At 49.4% G+C, this 27,540-nt stretch overlaps 1 protein-coding gene across 3 annotated transcripts in view; it reads left to right on the plus strand.

Annotated features, from left to right (window-relative positions):
- SLCO2B1 (solute carrier organic anion transporter family member 2B1) overlaps positions 1-27,540 on the plus strand; it is a 64,792-nt gene that overhangs the window by 25,020 nt on the left and 12,232 nt on the right. For all 3 annotated transcript variants that reach the window (XM_065834381.2, XM_065834371.2, XM_071812122.1), the window contains exons 3-8: positions 3,270-3,407; positions 3,508-3,670; positions 5,063-5,290; positions 6,291-6,389; positions 7,819-7,949; positions 19,471-19,579. In XM_065834381.2, the coding sequence (XP_065690453.2) occupies positions 3,270-3,407; positions 3,508-3,670; positions 5,063-5,290; positions 6,291-6,389; positions 7,819-7,949; positions 19,471-19,579 (868 nt within the window). The remainder of the gene's footprint in view (positions 1-3,269; positions 3,408-3,507; positions 3,671-5,062; positions 5,291-6,290; positions 6,390-7,818; positions 7,950-19,470; positions 19,580-27,540) is intronic.

Raw genomic sequence — 27,540 nt, forward strand, 5'->3', positions numbered from 1 at the left:
TCCATATGACCTCTGGGAGCTTGGAGGTGCTGTAGGTATTTTTGCCCTGTGTCTCTCAAGCAGAGCTGAGCTTATGCTCTGCGGCAGTTGCTCCTCAGTAAATCTCTCCCTCTGTTTACAAGGGTCACGCTGGTGTCAGTGATGGTCTCTCCTTCCAGGCGTGAAGACCATCTGTCTGGGCCATACAAGTCAAAGAGCCAGATGCCTCAGTCAGAGACAGAAATGTAAATGAGAGGTTTTTGCAGCAGGACAAAAAGCAGCATCGTGTGTGCAGCCAAAGACAAATAGGGTCATATATCTCTCTCCAGCAGATCTCAAGTCCCTGTGGCTGTTCCTTCTTTTCCTGGCAAATCACCAGCTGTGCTGTGATTTGGTGTCTAACAGGAAACAGCCCCTGGAAACAGAAGAACTGGGGTCCTTGCCCAGTGCTGACACAAAGCCACTGCAAGTCCATTGCAGGACTATCTCTCCTTTCTGTGCTTTAGTCTGTCTGGATCAGGTAGAATAAAACACCAGATTCCCAACCCATTTTCACCTCCTGTGCAACAGGGGGTGAGAGGAAGTGGTGGGAGTCTGCTGAGCTGCTGTAAACCAACGTGCCATGAAGGTCCTGGCTGTGGATACCCAAATGTGAATACAGATGCCTGGAAAAGAATGAATCTGGCCTCAACATTTCCATCTGGACTCATGTGTTCAGGAAACAGTGCCTGGACCTAGGCAGCATGTCCTGCAGGAACACAGGAGATTTAGGAAAGCTGACTGTGGGAAAGCTTTCCTTTGGCTGGGTGACATTTCCCTGGTCCAAACATGGTCCAGCCCTCGGGGGTGACACGAGCCTGGAAGGGGGAAGGTCCTGGATATCATCCTGCTTTGCATGATGCCAACACATCACTTCTGGTGGTGGTACCCATACCCCAGTGCTACCCGGGAGCCAAAGGGGCCTGACCATCCTGTTTTTTACAATGAGGGAGGTGAGAGCCTGGCCCAGGTTGTCCAGAGAGGTGGTGGATGAACCATCCCTGGAGACATCCCAGGCCAGGCTGGACGGGGCTCTGAGCAACCTGAGCTGGTGAAGATGTCCCTGTCATGGCAGGGGTGGCACTGGGGGAGCTGGGAAGGTCCCTCAACCCAAACCCTTATGTGATTCTGTGATTCTACTGTTCCTTTTTGTACTGTAAATAGTCCATCTGCTTACCAAGCAGTCTGGTTTGGCAGTCACCACACTTAAGACCTGGATCAGAATGAGACATAGCAGAAACCCAGGCCAAGCTGAGCAGCTTCTCCAGGAAAGACTGTACTGCAAAACACGCGGAGCCGGAGCAATGTCCTGCTACAGCCAGCGACTGTGAAAACATCTACCAAAAGTCACACCCTGCGGCTTTGGGCAGCATCCAAGGGTGAGGGCAGCAGCTGTGCAGGTTCCAGGGATATTCAGCCTGTCCTGCAAGGAGACGAGTGGTCCATCTCCTTAGGACAGAGAGTGTCCTGAGCTGGAAGGGACCCACAAGGATCATGGAGTCCAACTCCTGTCCCTGCAATGACACCCCACAGGTCACCCCGTGTGTCTGAGGACGTTTTCCAGTCTCTTCTTGAACACTGTCAGGTTGGGCCGTGACACCTCCCTGGGAGCCTGTTCAGTGCCCAGCACCTCTGGGGGAAGAACCTTTGCCTCATGTCCCACTGACCCTCCCTGGCTCATCTCCTGCCATTCCCTCAGGTTCCATCATCAGTCACTAAAGAGAAGAGCTCAGCCCTGCCCCTCGTGCTCCTCTTGTGAGGAAGCTGCAGCCCCATGAGGTTTCCCTTTAGCCTTCTTTTCTCCAGGTTGAACAAACCAAGTGACTTTAGCCACTCCTCACTCTCCAGTAGCTTTATATCCTTCTTCTACATGCAACAGTTGGTGTTGATTAGCTTATTTTATCTCATTTTGGGGAGTGGTAGGCTGCCTGTGTAGAGCCATATGGCAGTAGGGAAGGACATGGCTTGCTGGCTCTTTGCTGAGTATTTTTCAGAGCTGTGGATGAAGAGGAGGTGGTTTCCTTTCCCCCCGGGACAGGTCATTCAGCACTCATGAAATATTTCCGTATAATAATCAGGAAGATGGATGCTGCTCTCAGTAATGGGGCAGCTTGAGCCACGTGTTCTCCTGGGCAGCTCAGCACCACCATGTCCCAAACTCTGGAGGAGATGAGATCAGATGATTTTCTAGGGGATGATGATGATCTTTGAAAACATTTCCTTATGGAAGCAGAAAGGAACCATCACATTTTCCCCAAAGGGTATACATCATTTCCACCCAGGGCTTCACTAGAAGGAAGCGAAAACAGAAAGCCTGAATTGTTCTCCCTGACCTTCTCCTGACTTTGTGTGAAGAAGCCATTTGTTGCCGTGTCTGGAAGGGCTCATTCCTGCTCCAGAAGAGCTCTGGGGATGGCTGCCTGCCACAGGCTGGATGGGAGCAGGAAGGTTGTGCAACCTCTCACTTCTGCTGATGGATCTCGGGGTCCAGGCCAACAAAAACTCACAGCAAGTTTTTCCCAAGCGAAATGTCCAAAGCCACTTTCAGCTGAAGAAATTACACTCTCCTGACAAATACTAACCTTACTGTCATGTTTGGCAGAGGACTATTTAGTAGTCCTGACCTAATTTCAGACGATCTCTGATGGCAGGAGTGAGGGTAATATTTCAAAGGCTCATGGTCAAAGGTTCATGTTCAGTAATTGTGCCTTTGTGTAGTAGATGCCATTTGTTATAGAATCATAGAATCATTTTGGTTGGAAAAGACCTTTAAGATGATCAAATCCAACCATTAACCCACACCTGGCACTGCCCATGTCCTGAGAACCTCATGTCTGTCTGTCCAACCCTCCAGGGATGGTGACTCCAGCACTGCCCTGGGCAGCCTGTTCCAATGCCCCACAGCCCTTTGGGGAAGAAATTGTTCCCACATCCAACCTCAACCTCCCCTGGTGCAACTTGAGGCCGTTTCCTCTGCTCCTGGCGCTTGTTCCTGGGGAGCAGAGCCCGACCCCTCTGGCTCCAAGCTCCTTTCAGGCAGTTCAGAGATCAGAAGGTCTCCCCTCAGCTCCTGTTCTCCAGCTGAACCCCCAGGTCCCTCAGCTGCTCCCATCACACTTGTGCTCCAGCCCCTCACCAGCTCCGTTCCCTTCTCTCAACTCACTCCAGCACCTCAAGGGCTTTTTGTAGTTTATGTCTTTATCTTGCAGCTCTCAGTAATCATGCTGGATGTTCTCTTTTTGTGTTGTCAGTTCTTTGTTTTCTGCCATGGACTCCTACAGCTCTCCCAGCTCCTGGTCTCCGGTTACCTGAAGAGCTCCATCTCAACCATCGAGAAACGATATGGCCTCTCCAGCCAGACATCAGGGCTGCTCGCATCCTTCAATGAGGTGAGAACCAGTTTGATTCTCCTAGTCTACCTGGCCAACACGCTCCCCATGCTCCTGTCATTCCCTTGTGAGACCTCTTGGTCTATGTGTCCTGCTGCAGGTTGGGAACACATTGCTCATCGTCTTCATAAGCTACTTTGGGAGCCGAGTGCACAGACCTCGTTTCATCGGCTGCGGCGCCATCCTCGTCTCCTTGGCCGGGTTCCTCATGTCTCTCCCCCACTTCATCACTGGACCCTATGAGTATGACCGGTCTGTTGCCAGTAGGTACTCTAGGAACTAATTTCATGCCTTTTGGGATAGAAAAAGGCAATCACCTTCCCTTGAGGGGTTGGGATTGCAAGCTGTAGGTTTGTTCTCAAAGAATTTTAATTTTCTGGGAATTTAATCATCTCAGTCCTGAGAGGCAACAGCTGATGATGGGAATAAGAGCCAGAGGACAGCTGAAACCATGAGGGAGGGCATGAAAACCATCACAACATGGGCTCTACCTTTGATTCCCCTTGTCTTCTGCACATCCGTACAGCAGCCAGTGACCAGGTAGCAGGAAAGTCTTCTCCAACCGTCAGAGCTCTTATCTTCCATGAGCTGAGGCAAGCTGTCCTCATGGATGTGAACTGCTCCCTGACTTTCATAACATAGATTAGAAAAGGTCTCATGAACTCCATGGCCCTTTACAGGAAGGAAACAAGAGATACGGGAAGTAGCTTAATTCAACCCAACAGAGAAGTTTTGGGGGTGAAACGCTGTTGTTTGCAATGGGGAAAAATTGGTTTCACACCTAACTTCTGCTTGAGGGACACCTCACCTGTCTTCCCATCTCCCTGAGCTGTCTTTGAGGTTTTAGATCCCACCATAAAAAAACAACCACCTCTTGTGAAAGAAACTTGAAGGTGTAAATCACTCATGGAGGAGCCAGTCAGGGTGGATTTGGGATTTTCTCACTGAAGGAAGGTGAACGGATGAGAAAAGAAAGAAAGGAGGAAAACCACTTTCTTATCACTTTCCTAATCCTGCCATGAAGCTCCAGCAAATCCTCTAGAAACCTCCACTAAATGGCTTTTCTCTTGCTCATCAGAGAGCACAGCTGGTTCACTCAGCTGCAGACACCAAAGCAAGACTAAATAGGTGAAAAAATTGCAAACAGTGGTCAGGTGCTAATGACACTTTGGAAACCATTAACATGCATTTCAGGAGTGCTGGTGGCCCAGTGTTGAGCACTCAGGGTTGTGTATGATTTGGGGACATAACCATGGAAACCCTGCTGTAAACATCCCCTTCCTCCAGTCTTTTAAGGAAGATGAGAGTGCTAGAATCAGCACTTCGACTTAGGCAGCTCTGTGATCCATTTCTGGGTAAAATGAGCTCTTATTTCCTGAATAGCTATTCATGAAATATGCAGTTTTGCTCACTTTATTGCAAAAAATCTATCAAAAGTCCTGGAAGTTATCTCAGCTCTGCTTTTACCATGGAGGTGGCTCTTCATGGCACATGCATCCATCTCTCTGTGAACACCTACGCAATAATATTTGCACTTTCTTTGCATTTTCTTCCATTTGACATCTACTGTGTGCACATCTACATGTTTGCTGCTATCTTAGGGAAGTTCTTTCTCCAGACTAAGCTCCTTAAACCTCTTCTCCTTGTCATCTCAGGCATGTTCAGCAACACTACCGACCTGTGCCAGCCTGGAGTCTTGGGGTCCTGGGGGAACCTCAGTGGTGCCGACTGCACCCCACACGCTGCCAAGGAGAACCACGAGGTTCTCCTGGTCATGTTCATTGCCCAGGTGCTGTTGGGTGTTGGTGGTGTTCCCATCCAACCCTTCGGGATCTCCTACATCGACGACTTCGCCAGTGAGAGGAACTCCCCCCTCTATTTGGGTAAGGCTGTTGTGGGAAGAGGGGAAACCAGAATTACTCATCTATAGGAAGGCCATAACCCTTCTGCATCAGCCAGTGCTAGGAAGGTTTCTGCAAAAATGGTTTGTCTGTCTCAAGCTTGGACAGACCAGCAGTGCTGGAAAGTGTGATTTAGGGGAGATGCTGGGATTTTTGGAGTGAGGGTGATAATAACCGTGTCCTCCTTCAAAAAGGCTTCAACAAAAAGGAAGAATCTGATCTCTGTGTTCACAGGAGGCAGCTGTGGGCTCGAAATGCGGCAAGGAAGACTTTATTTAGATTTAGAGAAGATTATAGGAAGCTTAAAAAGCAGGGTTGGCCATCTGGGAGGTGGAAAGTATCCTTCAGGGGAGGAGGTGCTGGAGAATTGCTTGGGATGTCCCAGGGTGGTGGGATGGACAAGATGGTCCTTGTAGGTCCTTCTAGCCATTTTCAACCTATTATCTGTGAGGGCATTTTGAACTGAATGGGGCAGCAAGGGTGACCAAGTCATTACTGTCCAGATACTGGAAGTACCGCATCAGATTTTACTCTGGCAGATGCTCCAAACCTCTGAACCATATTTGAAAGGATCACCTTTAAGACAGGAGTTTAATCTTACCTGTGTGTATTTTTTTTATCAGTAATTCACCTACGAGAGTTTGCTGATAGCTTTTATCTCCTTAACCTTGTAAAAGATCTTTGCGTTTCCTGGATTTCTTATGCCAAGGGGCACATTTTGTTCCTGGGTGTATTTCAATATTTCTGGGAGGATGAAGAAAAGCAGCAGGGAAGAACTGAGTTTTGTAAAGCCTTCCCTGCGAAGGGACCCTGGAAGGCATGGGGGTTGTTACCCTTTGAAAGGTGTGAGATAAGAAAACTGCCAGGAAAATAGCCTGGAGGCAGATGGGGCAGAGCCTGGTCCTGCCTCAAGGCACCTCCTGTCCCCCACTCCATCCCTTCGTGGATGATTGAGCCTCTCTCTGCTCTCGCCCCTCTGCAGGGATCTTGTTCTCCTTCACCGTCATCGGGCCGGGGGTGGCCTTCATGCTGGGCTCTGCCATGCTGCGTTTTTATGTCGACATTGACAAAGTCACCAGAGGTGAGTGAATATGCCCCTGGAGACCCACCAGCATCCTCCTCCCTGCATCCCATTTACTGATCCAGCAGTGGTCCAGCCCCTCTCCGAGCATCCCGACCCCCAAGGGATGACGGTGCATCCTCAGGATGGACATGAGGAAGAGGTTTTTGACCGTGAGGATGGTGAGAGCCTGGTCCAGGGTGGCCAGAGATGTGGTGGATGAACCATCCCTGGAGACTGATGCTCGGTTCCTCTTCTGCAGAAGGACATTGAACGAGAAATGTGCCCGAGCAGCCTGAACTGGAGAACACCCAGTTTCAGAGCTGTCTTCAGCCTGCTGGGGAAAGCAAGCAAGCTGTGACAGCTTAATGATAAATCTGATTTAACCTCACATTTTCCTAGGAAAAAACCCCCAAAACTTAGTGTTTACTCAGGAAGGGATTTAAAATCCCAATTTGTTGAACACACCACACAGGGAGGAGATTATCAGTTGTCTTTGCCCTATCACTTGTTACTTCCAGAGGTGGGAGATCAGATGTGGCAGTATCCACTGTACCAAAATCCGGTAAACTGACTGCAGTTTTAATTGCACCCCTCAGCAAGAATATGTCATTTATGTTAAAAATCACGGTTAGGGAAGAGGTTTCTGGGAGGACTCATTTCCTGGATTTCTTTGTTAATGCTACCTAACCACAGGTATCCCCTTTTTCTGTAGAAATGCTTCTTGTTTCAGACTCACCCTGTTGTGAATTAGCATCTTGGCTTCGGCATATCTCGTTTTATTTATGCCAAATACCCTTCGGACAGAAAATATTATCTTTGGCAGAATGCCCTGAGGATGCGAGGAGAGGAGGCTGGGAGAACTGAAGGAAGACACTCAGGAGAAAGGGATATAATCATTATTAAAGTGATTTTAAAGATCATTTTCTTTGGTTGAGCTGCAAACCAGGCACAGGCTGATGGACCAGATTGGTGGGCAGAGCTTCAGGGCCCAAGTCCTGCTGTGAACAGGATGCCAAAAGTTAACTGGAGTTAACTCTATTTTGATATTAAGATTTTCTTTCTGTCTTGACAGACAACATCCCCTAATCCCCTTAAGTGGGTATTTCCAAGCTTTTTCCCAACATGGGTGTCTGTTCTCTGAAAAAGCTGTGATGGGGATGCTTTCCTTTGCTCTAGGACATCCCTGTCGCAGCTGTCTCCATCCAAATGGCTGAGGTTTTAAGGCACCCTGGTGATAATGAAGAATGAAATGTGATTTAGCACCATGACATGAATCAAGTGCAGGTGCCGTTCAGACCCCAAAAGGGATGGTCGCCAGGTTGGGAGTCACCACTTCGGAGTACGCCAACATCTGGGGTGACTGGGACCACCCATCACCATCCTTTGGTGCGCTGGGGTCCCTCTGTTCACCTTTGATTTGATGCCCATCTCTCCATTTGTGTTGCAGGTGAAGTCCAGCTCACGAACAAGGACCCGCGGTGGGTCGGTGCCTGGTGGCTTGGTTTCCTGGTGGCAGCCAGTCTCGTGGCCCTGTCTGCGGTGCCGTATTTCTTCTTCCCACAGGAAATGCCGAAAGAGGTAGGAGAGGTGCTGCAAGTCACCTTTTTGGCATTGCACACAAATACCTGATGTGTTTACACGCGCGTTTCTTGCTCGCCACCAGCACCAGCTGCTACATCTGTGGGAAACGTGACTATGGAAGTGGTTGTGCAGTTTATATGAGGATTTTTATGAGGAACAGCTGAGGGACCGGGGGGGTTCAGCTGGAGAACAGGAGCTGAGGGGAGACCTTCTGATCTCTGAACTGCCTGAAAGGAGCTTGGAGCCAGGGGGGTCGGGCTCTGCTCCCCAGGAACAAGCGCCAGGAGCAGAGGAAACGGCCTCAAGTTGCGCCAGGGGATGTTGAGGTTGGATGTGGGGAACAATTTCTTCCCCAAAGGGCTGTGGGGCATTGGAACAGGCTGCCCAGGGCAGTGCTGGAGTCACCATCCCTGGAGGGCTGGACAGACGGACAGGAGGTTCTCAGGACATGGGGCATTACCAGGGTTGCGTTAATGGTTGGACTCAGTGATGTGGAGGGTCTTTTCCAACCAAAATGATTCTTCGATTCTATGATTCGATAGCTGCATCCCAAAGTCAGATGTGAGCTGTGGTTTGCTCTCACCTCTGGTGTCAGAAGGTCTTGTATGCTCAGCAGAGCACAGTTTGCTTAATGAAACCCAGCATGGTGCAAACAACTTCATGGATGTGACAATTCCCTTGGTGGGGCACTGAAACCGCACTTGTGTGTTGATTCCTGTGCATAGGAACATATAGCGCCAGACAAGCCCTGTGTGGGTTGAGGCCATTCTCACAGCCGCCCTCCTGGCGCACCCAGAGGTGGGACTCCATGCCTTCCCTGCAGAGCAATGGTCCTGCTCCCTTCGCTGCACTTCTTCAGGGAGCTGGCAGGAGATGGTGTGCTGATTGTTTTTCTTCAGGAGGAGTCACATGTGCCGGATGATGAAATCACACAATTGGTCCCAGTTCACAGGAGATATGAATCAGGAGCCTTTCCTTAGAAGTGGCTTGTGCCTTGAGGATGTTTGAAATGCCACCTGCATCCAGCTCTGGGTCCTCAGCACAGGACACACACTGACCTGCTGGAGAGGGGCCAAAGAAGCCCCAGGAATGATCTGAGGCTGGAACAGCTCTGCTGGGAGGACAGGCTGAGAGAGCTGGGGTGTTCAGCTGGAGAAAAGAAGCTCTGAGGAGACCTTAGTGTGGCATTTCCAGACTTAAAAGGGGCCGAGAAGAAAGATGGGGACAGACTTTTGAGCAGGGCCTGTTGTGAAAGGACAAGGGGTCATGGTTTGAAACTAAAGGCGGTGGATTCAGGCTGGACAGGAGGAAGAAATTGTTGTCCTGAGGGTGGTGAGAGCCTGGCCCAGGTTGGGCAGAGAGGTGGTGGATGAAGCATCCCTGGAGACATCCCAGGCCAGGCTGGACAGGGCTCTGAGCAACCTGAGCTGGTGAAGATGTCCCTGTCATGGCAGGGGGGGCACTGGGGGAGCTGGGAAGGTCTCTGTTATTCTATGGGGCCAGAGTGCAGTTTGTTTTGTTTCTACTGCAAAATCCGCTTTTTATCACCCATTGTCCATGTGTCTCGGGGTGAACTGCTGCTCCTGCATCCCGCCTCACCCACCATCTCACTGCGACCTCTTTGCTGGCCAAAAGGATTTTAGACGTGTTCCAACCCTGGCTCTGTAAAGTCCTCAGACTTGTCTGGCAGGACAAAGAAGAAGCCTTTAGCAACCTGAACCCATAATTAGAAGCCAAACCAGCGTCTGCCTGTGGTTTGCTTGCAGGATGCTTGTCCCCAGCTCTTTCTGGAGCCCACTGGTGAGCTCCACAACTTGGCTTTGTGTTTACTACCAGGGTTTTTACTTCTCTAGATCCCTCCTGGGTGCTTCAGTGCTCACACCACGACGTGAAACATCTTGTGAGCTTCCCAAGCATTTTACTGTCTGCGGGTCAGCGTTTTCTGCCGGCCGGTGTGTCATGAGGAATTAAACAAAACAAATTGTTCTTTTAGAGGAGGCATCACGCTATGGTTTTGCATGTTATTGTAGCTGCTGGGACGCGCTTAGTAGGTGGAATTCTGCTCGTCTCGATGTCTTGGCCATGCTCCAGCCTGTTCAGTCATCTTTCACATATATTTTACCTTGGAACGGTGTCGAAACTTTTGTGTCTAAGCAAGTCAGGGCACTGTCTCCATTTCTCCTGTATTTCTGCAGGAATGAGTGATTCTTGGGGAAATTTGGGTTTCACCTGCCTGGGAAAACGTGACCTGATGTACAAGTTACACTTCTGGGGATATAAAGATCTACTCCTGGGTTATATATGCTGGCAGGTTTGCAAAGGTGCCATGGTCTTGGGAGGCAGCGGGGTTGAAATTGCTCAGCAGTTTGTGGGATGAGGGCGATAGTGGATGCAACGCGCCTGATTTATCCTCCTGAAGCTCGGTTCACTTTAAAGTCATTATGGATGATGTATATTAGCTGAACCTGCCCGGTGTGCAAGGGTGGCACACTATATCTTAGGGGAAAGGTTCTTTATTAGGGCTGATGGGAATATTAACTTTATAAACGGCTCTTCAGAGAGAATAATGTACTTCAGACTAAAACGACTGCACTTTCTTTGCCAGTGCTACGCTCTGATCCGTCTGAGCAGTTTTGAAGAGTTTAAGGAAGGAATGGTTGGATATTAATTAAAAAAACCCAGCAGGATGACGTCCTCCTGCTCTACTGATTGTTATCTGTAGGGAATGTTTGCACATGACTGAACACCCATTTATCCCTTTGCGGCCCAGATCTTCTTGAATTTCTCCTCTTTTTACCATTTCCTCCAGAAAGCTTTTGGAAACTGTTTACATTAAAAAAATAATAGTAGGAAAATAATCTAAGGGCTGGCAAAATTCTGCCCTCCTTGCAGGACAGGAGGTGCCAGGGCCAGCTGAGACCAGTGTCTGGGCTCATGCCCATCCCATGGGGGTATCAGCATCACCACCAACAGCAAGGATCCCTGCTTAAAAACATGTTAAAAACCTCTTTAGAAGCTTTGCCAGATGCTGTTCTGGGTAAAACATCTGTCTGCTGTGGAAGCACTCAAAGCTTCGTAGGAAATGTGCTTCATCACAGGTGATTTTCTGTAGGTTTAGCAGAAATAAGATATGCATATAAATCACTTTCTCTTGCTTGCCCTTGGAGAAACTCAGTGCCTGGCAAAAGCTATAAACAAAACTGCTTCTCCATTGTGAAGGGCAGCCCCTTTTTCTCCCCAGCGAGCTGGAAGCAGCAGTTTCTCTAAGGTCACCGAATTACTGCACCCACCATTGAACTTAGAGCCACGGTTCCCCTCCAAAAGAGCGTCAACCAGGAAAATATTGCAAAAGCCTGCAGAAGGGTTGTGTAGAGACAGATATGCAGGAGGGAAATGTGTGTTTCCAGGCACAAAACTCAGCGTTGGCAAAGTGTTGACCTCAATTTTTCCTTCCTCTTCCCCAATCGGAGCAGATGCCCTTTCCTGGTAGGTCCCTGGTGCCACGATGGCCCATGGGGTGGCTTTAGGGTTGCCTCCAGGTTTCCTTTCACAGCACAGAGCAAATCCATTTTTTCTTCGATATTAAGAACAATTTCTTCCCCAAAGAGCTGTGGGGCATTGGAACAGGCTGCCCAGGGCAGTGCTGGAGTCACCATCCCTGGAGGGTTGGACAGACGGACATGAGGTTCTCAGGACATGGGGCAGTGCCAGGGGTGGGGGAACAGTTGGACTTGATGATCTTGAAGGTCTTTTCCAACCAAAATGACTCTGTGATTCTATGATTCTGTCCCTGAGACATTGCAAAGGGGAAGGGAGGGATGGGGTCAGTATGGGGTTTTACAGCCCAGCTGGACATGGTGATAACCTGTGGGTCAACCTTGTCTAAATACAGCTGCAGTTTCAAAGACGGTCAGCATTTCCTTGGCTGCTTTTGGTTTCAGGGCTTCTGCCTTTCCAAAGCAGGAAAAAATCTACCAGTAGCAGAGCAACCACAAGCTGCAAGTCCTTAAAGCATCAACTGGCCTTTTCCACTGTGTTAGTAAAGCCCTAGCAAAATATTCTACCCAGAGCAGATACCTCCGGGCACGGCAGCCATAAAAACCCGTGAGAAAAGCACAGATCTGCTCTGTCCACAGAAGAAGCCGAGATGTTTCTGCACCACCAGCTGTGGGCTTCGTTTCTGGAGGACGCCAATGAATTTCAGGTGCCCCAGGCCAAGCTGTCCTTGTGTCACTTGCTATCTGCAGACCCCTGTGACCGTGCGTGGGAGATGATGAGGCTGCCTGGGATCAAAGTGTCCACACCAAGCTGTGGGCACGTTTCCCCCTGCAGAGCCCACCCAACAAGATCCAAGGCACTATTTCTCATCTCTGATTCTCATCCTACCTTCGTCTGCCTCACTCTATACAACTCATCTGAGCCCTTGGTGGTTTCTCCAGACCAAGAACCATCCTCCTCAATGAGCATCATCCAACAAATGCTGGGTAACTGCACAACTCTCAGTCTATCAGGAGAATTATTTACCTCTTCCCATCAGCCAAGATAAATCTAGATTATTTATTCTACAACCACATTCCAGCTTCACCTTTATTTGATAGCTTCTTTCTCTGAAGTTCCTGCAATGACTTGTGCACTGAATGTTAACATTAATGATAATGAGAGTTTGCTCTTTTGATCTTTTCTTTCATAAATCAATCACTGTGGACCCAGAACATTTTTATTTCTCTGCTTTGGTACTTGTCAGCAAGTTTCTAGCACCAAAGTACCCTGAGTGATCCTATTTGAGGGACCATCACAGCAAAGCTATGAAGCTGTCATGATCTCAGATCTAGGTGAAGACGTCCCTGCTCATGGCAGGGGGTTGGACTCGATGAGATTGGAAGGTCCCCTCCAACCCAAACTATTCTATGATGCTATGAAACTGTCTCCAGTCAAGACCAGATTTTTTATAATAACTCCAGTTTAATCCTTCCTTCATGATCCTGATCCATTTCTTGGGGTTCTTTCCCAGATTGTGGTGACCTACATCATTTGACTATTTTCCAGTTGCTGAACAGCCAAAATTTAGCTTGTGCTTTACCATCTGTCCCTGATGGTGTTGTTGTATCCCTACCTGGGCTTATGTATTCCATCCGCTAAAGGCTTTCCCCATGGATTTGCTTGGGCATAGTGTCTGCAGCTGGTAAATCACCTCCCCAGTCCCTGCAGCTCCGTGGGTGATGTGAAAAGGGGTTTGAAAAAGGGAAAGCATCTTGAAAGCAGGAGCATTTCCCATCCTCAGAGTTTCTCCTGTGCAAGATCTGTCTTGTACACTAAATCATCTCCCGGTTCAGGTTTCGTGCTGTGACATCCCAAGGTCACGTAGAAGCAAACATCTCCCAAACGCCCTGACAAAGCCTGCCCTGTAATGTCAGCACATGTCTCCTGCAAACAGATGCCTTGTGAGAAAGCTCAGATGGATTTTATGGGAAGCAGGTCTACGTGAACCAGTTGTGTCCAAGGCTTGGTGGCTCCAGTTTGCTGTCACACAATCCCCTCTGAATACCAGTCCAACTCGTCAGGTCTTTCCTCCCAAGCCTCCCTGTTAGGTGGTTTCCAAAAATTATTTTCTTACATGTTTCAAAGCTTTGTTTAATGTTCAGTCTATAGTTTAGCTCTTAGTTTGTTTTTCTGCCCCTTATCCTGATTAAATATTTCTCCCTACTCCTTGCCATATTGGCGTGGTTATAGAGAACCTTCCTTTTGCAGGGTGAGGGACGATAGCTTGTCTTCTTCTGCCAAAGAGCTTCTCCATCCCAGGAGCTCTGCTCCTCACCCATCCCAGCCAACAGGCTGGTTTTCCCAGTGCTTCACCAGTCTGGATCCGGTCTCCAGTGGTGGTGCAGTGGGGTCTGCACTTCCCCAGCTCTCCTGGAAACACCATCCTTGGTTCTTCTCACATCATATTGTACTTAATCCCTCCATGGTTGCACCACAGGCTTGTGCAGAGAGACACCTGGAGCTATTTGCAGCCTTTTGGTACTTAAAAGGGATGATAAGAAAGATGGGGACAGACTTTTGAGCAGGGCCTGTTGCCATAGGACAAGTAGTGATGATTTCAAACTAAAGGAGGGAGATTCAGGCCAGACATGAGGAAGAAATTGTTGCCCTGAGGGTGGTGAGAGCCTGGCCCAGGTTGGCCAGAGAGGTGGTGGATGAACCATCCCTGGAGACATCCCAGGCCAGGCTGGACGGGGCTCTGAGCAACCTGAGCTGGTGAAGATGTCCCTGCTCATGGCAGGGGGGGCACTGGGGGAGCTTTGAAGGTCCCTTCCAACCCAAACCAATCTGTGATTCTATTTGTCATTCTCCACCTCTCATTTCCCTCTCATGTCCTTCCTTGACATTGTTAACAGGGGAGGTGGAAGGGGCAAGGCCACCTCCTGTTGGGTGGGATGGAGAGGCTGGGAGAGGCTAGGAGGTTAAATCCTTTGCAGAACAGGGGAGGTGGATTTTGGGGGACATTTCGTGGTGAGGCTGGAGATAGGTGAACCGTGGGAGTACTCAGGGTGTGCAAAAATGTGACGGCTCTGTGATGGCCTGGCAAAGTGCAGCTGATAGGATTTTCTGCTGGGATGGTGGGGGACATGCCCCTGTCATCTGTACGATATCTTCAGGTTTTAATTTAAATTGTCCTGCTGGACAGTTGGAGCAGACACTTGGGGAAAGAGGGAAATGCCAAGCTGGACGTGCAGCTCCATCCTGGAGGAGATGCACATGTCAGAGCAGAGGGCCAAGAAGTCGTAGAATCACAGAACAATTCAGGTTGAAGGGACCTTCCCAGCTCCCCCAGTGCCACCCCTGCCATGAGCAGGGACATCTTCACCAGCTCAGGTTGCTCAGAGCCCCGTCCAGCCTGGCCTGGGATGTCTCCAGGGATGGTTCAGCCACCACCTCTCTGGCCAACCTGGGCCAGGCTCTCACCACCCTCAGTGTAAATATCCAGAGCAAACCTCATCTGTCTGGGCAGTTCCTCAAACCACAGAGAAGTGGCAGCTTTAGAACCACAACCAAGACTGGATTTTCATCCTGAAAAGCACACGGTGCATGGTATGAGGTGGAGGCTACAAGCACATAGAAACCTTGAGTGAGATGTATCTGTGTCCTGACTAGACATGTCCATCTCAAATATTTGGACATCACCGTTGCTGGTGGAGGTGGCGTTTCTTGGCAAGGTCCAGGCAACGCCTGTCTCTCCAGTCCTGAAGCAGGGCTGTGAGGAGAAGTTCCTGCAGGTTAAATGCAGCTGGGACCCCTCCTGCCCTATCCTGAGGATGCCCCATGGATGCTGGTGTTGCTCTCAGCTACATCACGGGATCGCATCAGCATGACCAAGCATGCAAGGAGCCTCCTGCCATTCACCAGGGTTGCTGGGGACTTCCCAATCCATGGAGGGTATTTGCAGGGTGAGCAAACATCTGATGGCTTTATCTGGGGTCGTCCCCAGGGGTCCCAGTGGACATCCCAAGTCCAGCGTGGTGGGATGGTGCTGGGACATCATCTTAGCCCTTCTGTGCCGGCAGAGACGTTGTGCAACGGTGCTGGGGAAGTGAAAAATAGCTTCTCTGGTTTCTGTCTCGGGACAGCTTGCCTGTGTTTCTATAAACCCTCCCACGTGGACTCAACAGTGACCTGGTGCACTTCCAGTGCACGCGGAAAGCTGAAATGAGAATAACCGATGGAAGAACTCTCTTAAAACGCCTGCTCCGATTTGGGTTATCACTTAATGGGGAAAGGTTAAAGAGTGGGGACAGGGACATCTAAATCTCTGTCTGGAAACCTTTGCTCCTGGGGCTGCGATGCCTCATTAAAGCCCCTAAAGCAACGGCAGTCTGAAAATACAGGGTATCATTTGGGGAGCAATTAGGGACCAAGAGGCAGGGTGCGGTGGTGCCACTGGCACGTTGCGGGAATGGGCTGGTCCCTACATTTGGATTTTCCCCAGGGAGCTTTAAAGAAGAGAGGCAGAAACGGTGGCTAAAAATAATCATCCCATTTCGGGTGAGCAAGGTGGTTATTTTAACACTTTAGGAAATAGGGTCCCTGGTGGGACCCATACTTGCTGGAAGAGACATAATGTAGTGTTTGTAGGGAGCGTGACCTTGTCAGGAGGGAAAGAATTCTTGTTTTCAAGCGATGGGGTTTTACATTCTGTTTGTTTAATATGAAAATAACTCCTCTGACCTTGTTTTTCACTGAGCTGGGAGCGCTGGGTTCTGCACAGCCAGAGGGAAACTCTGCAAGAAGCCTCAAATTAAGCAAGGAAATACCTCCCTGCCACAGAGCAGGTCATTTATCCCTCTTTTCCAGCAGTGTATTGGAATAAAACCAGATTGCCAGCACCTCTGGCTGCCCTTCTCGCAGGTGCAATAGCAGGAGGATGAAAGCAGGAGCCGGGCAAGCTGCCTTCGTTTGTCTTTTCTGCAAAGCAAATCCCCGTCTGAGCCCTGCTCAATCACACCCAGTTTATTCGTGTCAATGGAGGTAAACAGGGTCTTTCCACAGGTCTGGGTCTTTTTAAGGATGCTCTTCCTAATGCAAAGTGCGTGGGGAACTTCATCCTGCTCCCCCAAAAGCCATCCTGCCTCCTCCATCCCCACCACGAGGCTGAAAGGGATGGCGATAGATAAAATCGCATTGCAATAACACAAATTGCAACAAAAACCCATTCACCGGTCGACAAGCACCAGGAAGCTGAGTCCTCTGAGGAGTCATCCTGAGAAATCAAAGCACGGGGGGCGTTTTGCAAGATGGTTTGGTTTGGTTTGTGTTTTCCATTGGCGCGATGCTGTGGCAGACACTTGGATGGTGCTGAGCAACCAGCTCATGTTGTGGTGCTTTGCCTACCGACTCGGCCTTGCCAAATTGCCCACTCTGAGTAATGCTAAAACCCTCCATGGCAGGAGTACAGCGTCATTGGCAGGGCTGGAGCACCTCTGGTTGTAGAACCAGCACTGTTTTCCTTCCTTCCCGCATCGAGCAGGCAGGATTGGTGCCAGTCCATCCACAGCTCATTCCCCCAGTGTGTGAACACGCCTGCTTCATCCCCAAAGAATGCATTTCCTGATCCTTTCAGGCAGTAAAACAACTAAAAATCATATTACGGGGCCAATCCAGCATGGGGAGAGAGTGTTTGAGAGCTTTGCTCCCTGTGCAGGCGGCAGCTGCTCCTCGGGTGGATGCTGCACCAGCAGATGTGCACAAAAATGTCCCATTTGCAAGGGTCACACTCCCACAGAGGCATCTAGACTGGGGAATTTGGGGGGATTTGGGGCTTTTTTAGATTATTTTTGGATATGCAGACTCTCTGAAGTGCAAACGGCTGGGAGCCACAGTCAGTAACAGCCTGAATGTAGGAAAATTGTGCCGTTTTAGAGCAGAGAGAAGAGACCCTATAGCCTAATTGAAAAGCGAAAGGAAGCTGGATTTTATCTTTGCATTTGAAAAATGTATTAAGCTGCGAGCTCTACCAATAAAAACCATGGAAGGCGTCTCATCACTTTCGCCTTGTAGAGTCTCTTCAAAAAGGGAATGTGGCATTCGCAACGTGGGACGGTTTGACCTCTCCGATGTTTAATAATCAGTCTCAATTTCAAAGGAAAACCAGATCATTTTAGCAAAGAGCTGTCCAGTTCTTCCTGCGAATCTGATTTCTGTTGAACGGGCTCGTTTGTCTGACTCATATTAAATTTGTGTCAAGAGTTGCAAGAGCTGATGTGGGATGTCAGAGACGAGGCTGCTGGCTCTGTCCTTCTGGCTAAAAATACGCCGTGGTTTCTCATGAAAACCGCGCTCCCACTGGACACTTTCTGCTATTAAGCATCTAGAGTATCACATCTTATCTAATTAATTCCTTTCATCCAATGATTCCCCTAAAAGCCTGGAAGAAAAGGGGGTGGGAGACACATCCAAAATATCCTCCTTTCCCTTGGCTTGCTGTTGGGTTGTTGGACATTTACCTTGAATGTGAAGGCATCTAATGAGGTTGGGATGGACCTTAGATGTTGTTCCCCTAAATACAGGGAGAAAAAACAGGGGGAGCTGCAGGATCTGTCCCTTTCCATGGAGCATCACCAAGAAGAGACAAGGTGTTCTTTCCATGCTGCTGCTGTTCAGTGGGAAAGATGTTCAGGGGGGAATTTCCCCCTGTGCTGGGCACTGGAGAGGCCAAACCTCAGACTCTAAGCTGAGTTTTGGACCCCTCACGCCAATAAAGACCTTGAGAGTGAGTTGAGAGAGAGGGGCTGGAGCACAAGTGTGATGGGAGCGGCTGAGGGACCTGGGGGTTCAGCTGGAGAACAGGAGCTGAGGGGAGACCTTCTGATCTCTGAACTGCCTGAAAGGAGCTTGGAGCCAGGGGGGTCGGGCTCTGCTCCCCAGGAACAAGCGCCAGGAGCAGAGGAAACGGCCTCAAGTTGCCCAGGGGAGGTTGAGGTTGGATGTGGGGAACAATGTCTTCCCCAAAGGGCTGTGGGGCATTGGAACAGGCTGCCCAGGGCAGTGCTGGAGTCACCGTCCCTGGAGGGTTGGACAGACGGACATGAGGTTCTCAGGACATGGGGCAGTGCCAGGGGTGGGGTAATGGTTGGACTCAATGATCGTGAGGGGCTTTTCCAACCAAAATGATTCTATTAATCTATGTGGCTAAAAAAACAGAGTTGCTAGAATCCATCTGGGGTTTGCAGGAGTGTAGAGGGGCTGGGAGAGGCAAGGGGTCTGTGGCTGCTCCCCTTGCCCCCCAGTACATCCCTGGGTCAGCCCCTCTGAGCTTAGGAGGTGAAAACTATCTTGCCTCCATCCCAAACCCCCTCCTTTCCTGGATCTTCTCCTCCTGTAATTGCCGGTGACAGGAGCAAAGGCGCCTGCACAGCAGTGTGTTACGGGTCACGCGGAGATGCAGCAGAAATGCTCATCCTTTATCCAAAACCAGTGTCCAAACCTGCTTTTGGTCCAGGTTTAGGTGTATTAATATCTCTCCTTGGTTCGTGTGCCCGCTTCCCCAGCATGCAGGGGCAAAACAGACCCTCTGGGGACGAAAAGCATCTCCCTAAGGGTATCTGTCTTTCCCGATGCGAAGACCTCCTGAATTTCCATATTCGTGTGAGCTCAGCACATGCTGTGCTGTACCTGGGTAATGGCCCAGCTTGATATTTATAAACTGTGATTTATTACTGTTGGAAAAAGGAGGAGAAGGTGGTTTTTACCCCTCAAAGGCAGACGTTTGTGTGGCTGCTTTCAACCCCATTGGAGACCTGACCATGCAGGCACCGAGCAGGAGTGGGAGGACGCCTGGACACAGGCAGTGCTGGCCAAGCCTAGAAACATTGCAAGCTCCATCTGCAAGAAGCATGGGCTGCTGTCTGTCCTGATTTGGAAATAAGATTTTCCTTTCTTTCAGCAACACAGCTGTGGAAAAGAAGCGAGTTTGGTGGAAGCTTTGGCATGGTCGGTGCTTTGACAACCTCTCCTCTGTCCCCAGGTGGTGAGCGGGAAGGAGAGCAGCAGCAAGAAGAGCGAGGATGTGCTCAGCCAGCTCAGGTCGAGATCCGAACACCTGCAAAACCTCTCCCTAACCAAGTTCATCAAACGTGAGTGTCTGCATCCCCCCCGTCCTGCTTGGATGGGGTCTCTCTGCACAAATATTGGTCGTGGCAATGGGAAGGGTGGTAAGAAAAAGGGACGTTCCTCCCTGTGCTCAGCCTAACTCCTTCAAACTGGAGAGAGCCCAGTGAAGCGACACAAAGATGAGCATCTGGAGCATCTTTGTGATGAGAGAGCTGGGGCTTCTGAGCTGGAGAAGAGAAGCTGAGAGGGATGTGATCAATGATCAATAGCTCAGGGTGGGTGTCAGAGGATGGAGCAGACTCTGTTCAGTGGTGCCCAACGCCAGGGTGAGGGGCAACGGGCACAGACTGAACCACAGGAGGCTCCATCTGAACATCTTTGCTGGGAGGTGCCAGAGCCTGGCCCAGGCTGCCCAGAGCGGGTGTGGAGTCTCCTTCTCTGAACCATTCAAACCCCCTGGGATCCTGTGTGATCTGCTCTGTGACCCTGCGTGAGCAGCTGGGTTGGACTGGGTGATCTCCCTTCAACCCCTACCATCCTGTGATTCTGTATCTCCTAGTCAAGCCCTCAAGATGCAGCTTAGACAAACTGTTGGGTTTAATTAGATCTGCAGATCTCACCCTGGTCTGCTCACAGCAGATGCTCGCCATCACATCCAGACCACCCTGCTCCACCTCATGCTGACCGAAGCATCTGGGCTTGGTAGCTCCCAATGCTGGGTGGCTTTATGACTCATTTGGGCACTGGGAAACAGAGATCGAGGTTTGAGCGATGAAAATTAGAGGCATGTTTGTTCAGGGTGATCTTAATCCCATGCAATTAGCTTGTTTAGAAACGAGGAGGCTCCTTGCGCTGAAGGGAATCAGCTGGGCTTCAGTCTGTGGACGCTGCTGCTACTGCTTGTTTCTTTTATTTTGAAGGAAATAACTCTGCACTTTGGCAAATGCTTAAGAAAAGTGACCCTCAGAAGTCAATCTATGTCAGCTTCCTACATATTTCCTGAATATTATCCCTTTAATTTATTGGAAAATCTCTGTTTTACTAAGGTCAGCGCAGGGCAGGCACAGCCAGACAAGCGTGGGCAGGTTTTTCTTCTGCTCCTTGCACCGTTTGCTCGCCAGCCTAATGCTAAACTAGAGGAGCAAGTCAGGGGTTTATTCCTCCCCTGACCTTGTTGCACTGTCATTTAGAAAACCCGTGTGATGGAGGCGATTGCGTGGGAACAGATTTATAGCCCTCAGATGGGATTTTCACACCGACACTCTGCTCTTTGCCTCTGAAAAATGAATAAAAACGAGCTGCCTGCTCTGGGTGAAGAGAGGAGGAAATCTCTCACCTCTGCTCGAGCTGCAGGTTGGGCTTGGAGTTTGCACTGGGGCAGCCGTTGTCAGGGCTGCGGAAACTGCGCTAATAAATTCATAATTTCTGAGAATTTATCCCCTAAAGACCAGTTCTGAAAAAGAAAAAACATGAAGTGTCTGTAGTTTTTGTCAGGAGAGCGATCTTGCTGAAATCACCGGGATTTCCAATACAAAACTGGTTTTAGAGCCAGAAAGTGAACAGTGTTAGTGGGTGATGGTTTAGATACAAACAATTTGGGTAAAAGACTTTAGTGCTAGCTTATCCATGGGTCACTGGAAAGAGAATTTTGCCTCCCATTTTGGGATTCTTCTGCTTATTTTTTTTATTCTTTCTGTCACCGAGCATCCTTTCATCTCTAATTTTGCTATTCTTCACTACAGGATAGTTTATGAAAAAAGGGTTTGGAGATTTTCCAGCCTGAATCACACCGCAGTTTTATACCTTCTGTTGATGGGGCTGTGCTGTGAAATACTTGAGATATACTTGCTTGGTTTTTTCTGGTTTCATCTGGCATCTCTGCACACAGCATGGGGAGCAGGAGATGGGCATTTAGGAGACGGGCAGTGCCAATCCTCCCCCAGAAAAGACACCAATTCCTATAATACTTTGTAAGAGAAATAGCAATGTGTGTATTAATTCAGTCTTAAGTTCACAGATTTTCATTGCTTGTTAAAAAACATTATTTTTATGAGCAAGGAGCTAATGCTTATGCTGGAGATGGCTGTTGGCAAGAGGTGGCTTGGACCTCATCTGCTTGTTGGTCCATCTGGATCTCGAGGGGAGCTTTTCCCCTTCCCAGAGCTGCCTTTGGTGTTGATCATAGGACAGACAGACCCACGCCTGCTCAGTGTTGATGGCTATGGGTCCCCTGTTCACTGGTGGCTCTGGGTCCCCTGTTACGTGCGGGATGAAGGTCACTGATGACTATGGGTCCCCTGTTAGGCATTGGGATGAAGGTCATTGATGGCTGTGGGTTTCCTGTTCAGGGTGGGCTGAAGGTTGGTGAGGACTTCAAGTCCCATGTTTGGGGTGGGACGAAGGAAAGCATTAGGATGCTGCCTGAAAGGAGGTTGTAGCATGCAGGGTGTTGGTCTCTTCTCCCAAGTAGCAAGTGATAGGATGAGAGGAAATGGGCTCAAGTTGTTCCAGGAGAGGTTTAGATTGGATATTAGTGAAAAATTCTTCCCCAAAGGGCTGTGGGGCATTGGAACAGGCTGCCCAGGGCAGTGCTGGAGTCACCATCCCTGGAGGGGTTTAAAAAGCGTTTAGACGAGGTTCTTAAGGATATGGTTTAGTGCTAGAGCTAGGTTACATTATGGTTGGACTTGATAATCCTGAGGGTTTCTTGCAGCCAAATCCATTCTATGATTCTATGACTGAATGAAGCAGCGACTGCACAAGATCTCAGATTTTTCCCTATGGTGTTTTAGTCCTATTCATCCCACATCCCTCATAATACAGATTCCTACCTCTGGTTGAGGTCTTTAAACATACTTGAGGTGTTTGAATAGCTCAAGCAGGCTGTAAAATGGGCATGGAGATTAGGGCTGTGCTTTGTTATTTGGCTCATCTGCAGGTCTTCATCCACTTTCAGCTAGAAGGTACTTTGCAACATCAGTGCTGGGTCTGCCCAAACAAAGCACTTGGGAGTTGGAGTTCATTGAGTCAACACTTGGAGGTGGCTTTTCGCTGGTGTTAAAACCTATTGCAGACTTTATATATTCACATGGACTACTGCAGGATGGCTGCAAACTCAACCTGGGACCAGGAACACTTCACCTGGGAGGAAGGCAGAGACCTTATTGTGACCCTTCTGGACTTAAAAGGGGCTGATAAGAAAGATGGGGACAGACTTTTGAGCAGGGCCTGTTGCCATAGGACAAGGGGTGATGGTTTTAAACTAAAGGAGGGAGATTCAGGCTGGACATGAGGAAGGAATTGTTGCCCTGAGGGTGGTGAGAGCCTGGCCCAGGTTGGGCAGAGAGGTGGTGGCTGAACCATCCCTGGAGACATCCCAGGCCAGGCTGGACGGGGCTCTGAGCAACCTGAGCTGGTGAAGATGTCCCTGTCATGGCAGGGGTGGCACTGGGGGAACTGGGAAGGTCCCTTCAACCCAAACTATTCTGTGGTTCTATGATTCTATGAACGCAGCATCTCCTGTTGGGAAGTGTCCCTTTGCCTGTCAGCTGGAGGGAAGAGAGTTGTCTTTCCCTAATGAGTGGTCAAAATGCAGCTCCTGCTCCAAATCTGTCCCAAGCCTGGAGAAACTCCAGATGAGAAAGATGATGAGTTCAGGCTGTGATTCAGAAATGTGTTTGAGGAAGCTCCTTGAGCAGAATAAGACTGAAGAGTGTCTTTCAGGGTTCATAACTTTCTTAAGGGCTTGGCAGAGGCAAGTCTTAACTTACTAAGCTGACCTGGAGGAGCAGGATGTTCAGAAATGCTGTTTAGTCATTTATTTCAGCTTAAATGATGCAAAATGCAGCATGATTATGGAGACAGAAATGTGTTTTGTCATTTGTTCTGTTGCTTCAGTGCACATGGCGATAACTGAGAGCAAAATCAGGCTTGCGGGGATTTTTGCTGTTTACTTCATTGGGAACAAAATGAGAATGGGTTAGAGCCCATCCCATGAGATTCTTCACATTCTCCATTTCTCTGGAAGCCACTGGGCTTTACGTGTTTCAGGGGCGAGGTGTGATGAGCCCGAGCAGTTTGCAAAGCCCCGGGAACCCAGCCTTAAGGACAGGAAAGAGCTTTTCCATCCACACTCAGAAACAACAGGATGGAGCTGTGTACAGGATAAACACCCAGGCAAAGCACTGGGGACATTTCCAGACAACGAGGTCGATTATCCAAGAAGGGAGCTGGCTCCGCGCGCTGGAGTTATTCAGAAGTAGGAAAGTCAAAGCACTGTGGGGAACGATCGCGGCCCTCGCACAGATGCTCTGCATGACATTGAGTTGCACCTTCCCCCTCGTATGCACAACGTGCTCCTTTTGCAGGCATCAGACCTGCCCATAGTAATCAAAAAAAGTAGGATTTAGCCAGGCTGAAGTCATTTCCATTGCTAATTTCTAGGCTTTTGTTGAAAACACCTGGGAGGATGTGCAGCTTCTGTTGCACATACTGGGAATTAATCCATTAAAGGTGATCTTCAAAGCAATTAAAACACTGGGCTTGTGACTTGTTTGTTTCTCTACGGTGCCTAAAGTTTCAAGGATATTTTTAAATTATTATTATTTTAAAGTTTCCATTTGTTCTAGCATCTGCCCAGCTTCCTCTCTGGAGCGGTAAGGATGATTGAATTAGCAATGAGACAGTGATTGCAAGCATGGCAATTTTGCTGCCTCCTACCATGAAGTGGGAGATCTGCTCACCCTGGGAGCTTCGTAGCCCTGATCTTGGGTGGTAAAAGGGGTGTAGTTTGACTGAAAAGACCAAAGAACTATAGGGAAAATAAATATTTTTGGTGGAAGATTCCCACTACCTCCCACAAAAGGCTGGATTAGCTGTCAGGAGATCTTTCAGCAAGTTGAGGAAATGGCCTCAAGTTGTGCCAGGGGAGGTTGAGATTGGATGTGGGGAACAATTTCTTCCCCAAAGGGCTGTGGGGCATTGGAACAGGCTGCCCAGGGCAGTGCTGGAGTCACCATCCCTGGAGGGGTTTAAAAGGTGTTTAGACGAGGTTCTTAGGGACATGGTTTAATGCTAGAGTTAGGTTAGGTTATGGTTGGACTTGATGACCTTGAGGGTCTCTTCCAACTGAAATGATTCTGTGATTCCCTCTCTGGTTGGCTGCTAACCTCCCATCCCCCCTGTATGTCAGTGTTTCATGGTCCTTGAACTTGACTTGCACAATTGAACCCCCTGAGTTTGTTGCTCCCCAATGTCTCCAGCTGCTTCCCTACCCCTGAGAGCAGAGCGTGGAGCTGGAGAGGTGATACCCCCATGAACAAGAGCTTTGACTTTGTGCATGGGAGACCCCGTTGCGGCCACGGAGGGACCTTCACTCTTCACAGAACTTTTTTAGGACAGCCAAAACAAATACACAGCTTGGGAGCAGCTCCCAGGCAAGCACAAGACCTGCTACCGTCTCCCAGTGCCTGTGTGCTGGAGCAGATATAAAGATTGTCCCAATTGTTTGTGCGCTGCTAAGAATTAACACCATTAATTTATGGCAGGCCCTTGCGTTAATCCTCCCTGTTAATTCCTTATCTCTACTCCAGCATATTTGCTTTCAGAGCCCTCATTTGGGAAACTCATCATCTGTTTGTGTGGAAGTTGCCCTTTGCTTGAGTGCTACAAAGCCGGACGAAGAGCAGGGGGGAAGGGGATGGTCCAGGGGGAGCAAATGCATGAGCAGAAAGTGGGTTTGGGATGTGCATGAAGGAGAAATCATAGAATCGTGGAATTGTTTTGACTGGAAAAGCCACTCAAGCTCATCAAGTCCAACCGTTCCCCCACCCCTGGCACTGCAAACCAGGACAGGGTTTGCACTGCAAAACTCCAAGGCTGCAGCATCGTCCTCTGGTGCCTCCCAGAAGCTGGGAGAAGAGGTGAATACAAACCAAGGGTGGGCATCCAAAAGATTTGACAGAGCTGATGGGGTTGTTCTATATTGTGTGCAATGCGTGGGGGTGGGCTGAGGGCTCGTAGGCCTCATCCTGGGTCTTCTTTGTCTAAACACCAGTACTTGGTGCTGGTTGAGATACCTTGGAGCATGCAGCCCACCACCCAGCAGACACTCCAGGAGCAGATAGGCTTCTCCTGGGTCGTGTACCCCACCTGCCAGCCCTGCGTGGTGAACAGAGGCAGTTTAGGTCATAGAATCATAGAATCAAAGAATCATTTTGGTTGGAAAAGCCTCTCAAGATCATGGAGTCCAACCGTTCCCCCACCCCTGGCACTGTCCTGTGGCCCTGAGAACCTCATGTCCGTCTGTCCAACCCTCCAGGGATGGTGACTCCAGCACTGCCCTGGGCAGCCTGTTCCAATGCCTCACAACCTTTTCCAGGAGGAAATATTTCCTAATATCCAATCTCAACCTCCCCTGGTGCAACTTGAGGCCGTTTCCTCTGCTCCTGGCGCTTGTTCCTGGGGAGCAGAGCCCGACCCCCCTGGCTCCAAGCTCCTTTCAGGCAGTTCAGAGATCAGAAGGTCTCCCCTCAGTTCTCCAGTTGAACCCCCGAGCTGCTCCCATCACACTTGTGTTCAAATAACACCAAATCGTTCCAGGCTGGAGAATGCAGCCTCCCAGCTGGTGGGTATCAGCATCAGACATCTCCATTCCTGCGATGCTGGGAGCGGGGCAGCCGTCTTTGCTGAGCAGACTGAAAATATCTTTTTCTCGAGCAGTAAACTGTTCAGCCTCGGGGGAATTTGCCAGAGTGTTTCTTGCCTGTAATCAAAAAACACATCTTTCTGATTGAAATGAAATGGGCATTGAAATTGCAACTGCAGCAAACAAATAAATTAACTTTTAATGACTTTCCGGTTCCTTTTGTATTGTAGTAGAAGCCTTGCCAGAACACTTCGGGGAAAGGAACTGAGGCCGTGTTTGCTCAGCCATTTGTGTTTGTAGCAGCCTCTGTGATCACTCAGTGCCTTCAGCCCTCAGCCCATGGGTGGTGGGGGAAATATTGAGTTTTCGGTCTTCCTCTCAGCCATCCTGGTACAGTGCACCCATTGAAGGCAGGAGATATAGACAGTATTTACAGAGGCTCAGCTGAAAAAAGACTCTGAAGCAGGTCTGAAGAAGATCTCAGCAGGAGATATCACTGCAAAAGGCAGTAGATTTGTCTTCCGCATTTGCAGAGGTTCGAGTTTACTTGAGCACATCACCCGAGTGTTGATGTGAGTTACCAACATCCTCGGGTCAGGATGCTTCGTTCAGAGTTTAGTAAGCATTTCTTTACCAAGAGGGTGGTCAAACACTAGAATGGGCTTCCTGGAGAGGCAGTCAATGCCCCAAGCCTGCCCATTTTTAAGAGACATTTGGACAATGCCCTTAAAAACATGCTTTTTTGGTCAGTTCCGAAGTGGTCAGGCAGTCGGACCAGATGGTTGCTGAAGGTCCCTTCCAAGTGAAAATGTCTTCTCTTCTCTTCTCTTCTCTTCTCTTCTCTTCTCTTCTCTTCTCTTCTCTTCTCTTCTCTTCTCTTCTCTTCTCTTCTCTTCTCTTCTCTTCTCTTCTCTTCTCTTCTCTTCTCTTCTCTTCTCTTCTCCTCTCCTCTCCTCTCCTCTCCTCTCCTCTCCTCTCCTCTCCTCTCCTCTCCTCTCCTCTCCTCTCCTCTCCTCTCCTCTCCTCTCCTCTCCTCTCCTCTCCTCTCCTCTCCTCTCCTCTCCTCTCCTCTCCTCTCCTCTCCTCTCCTCTCCTCTCCTCTCCTCTCCTCTCCTCCCCTCCCCTCCCCTCCCCTCCCCTCCCCTCCCCTCCCCTCCCCTCCCCTCCCCTCCCCTCCCCACCTCACCTCACCTCACCTCACCTCACCTCACCTCACCTCACCTCACCTCACCTCACCTCTTCTCTCTCTCTTCTCTTCTTCTTCTTCTTCTTCTTCTTCTCCTTCTTCTTCTCCTTCTTCTTCTCTTCTTCTCTTCTACTGATGCTGACAACTCCAAC

The sequence above is a fragment of the Patagioenas fasciata genome, chromosome 1, assembly GCF_037038585.1.
Source record: "Patagioenas fasciata isolate bPatFas1 chromosome 1, bPatFas1.hap1, whole genome shotgun sequence".
Taxonomy (NCBI): Eukaryota; Metazoa; Chordata; class Aves; order Columbiformes; family Columbidae; genus Patagioenas; species Patagioenas fasciata.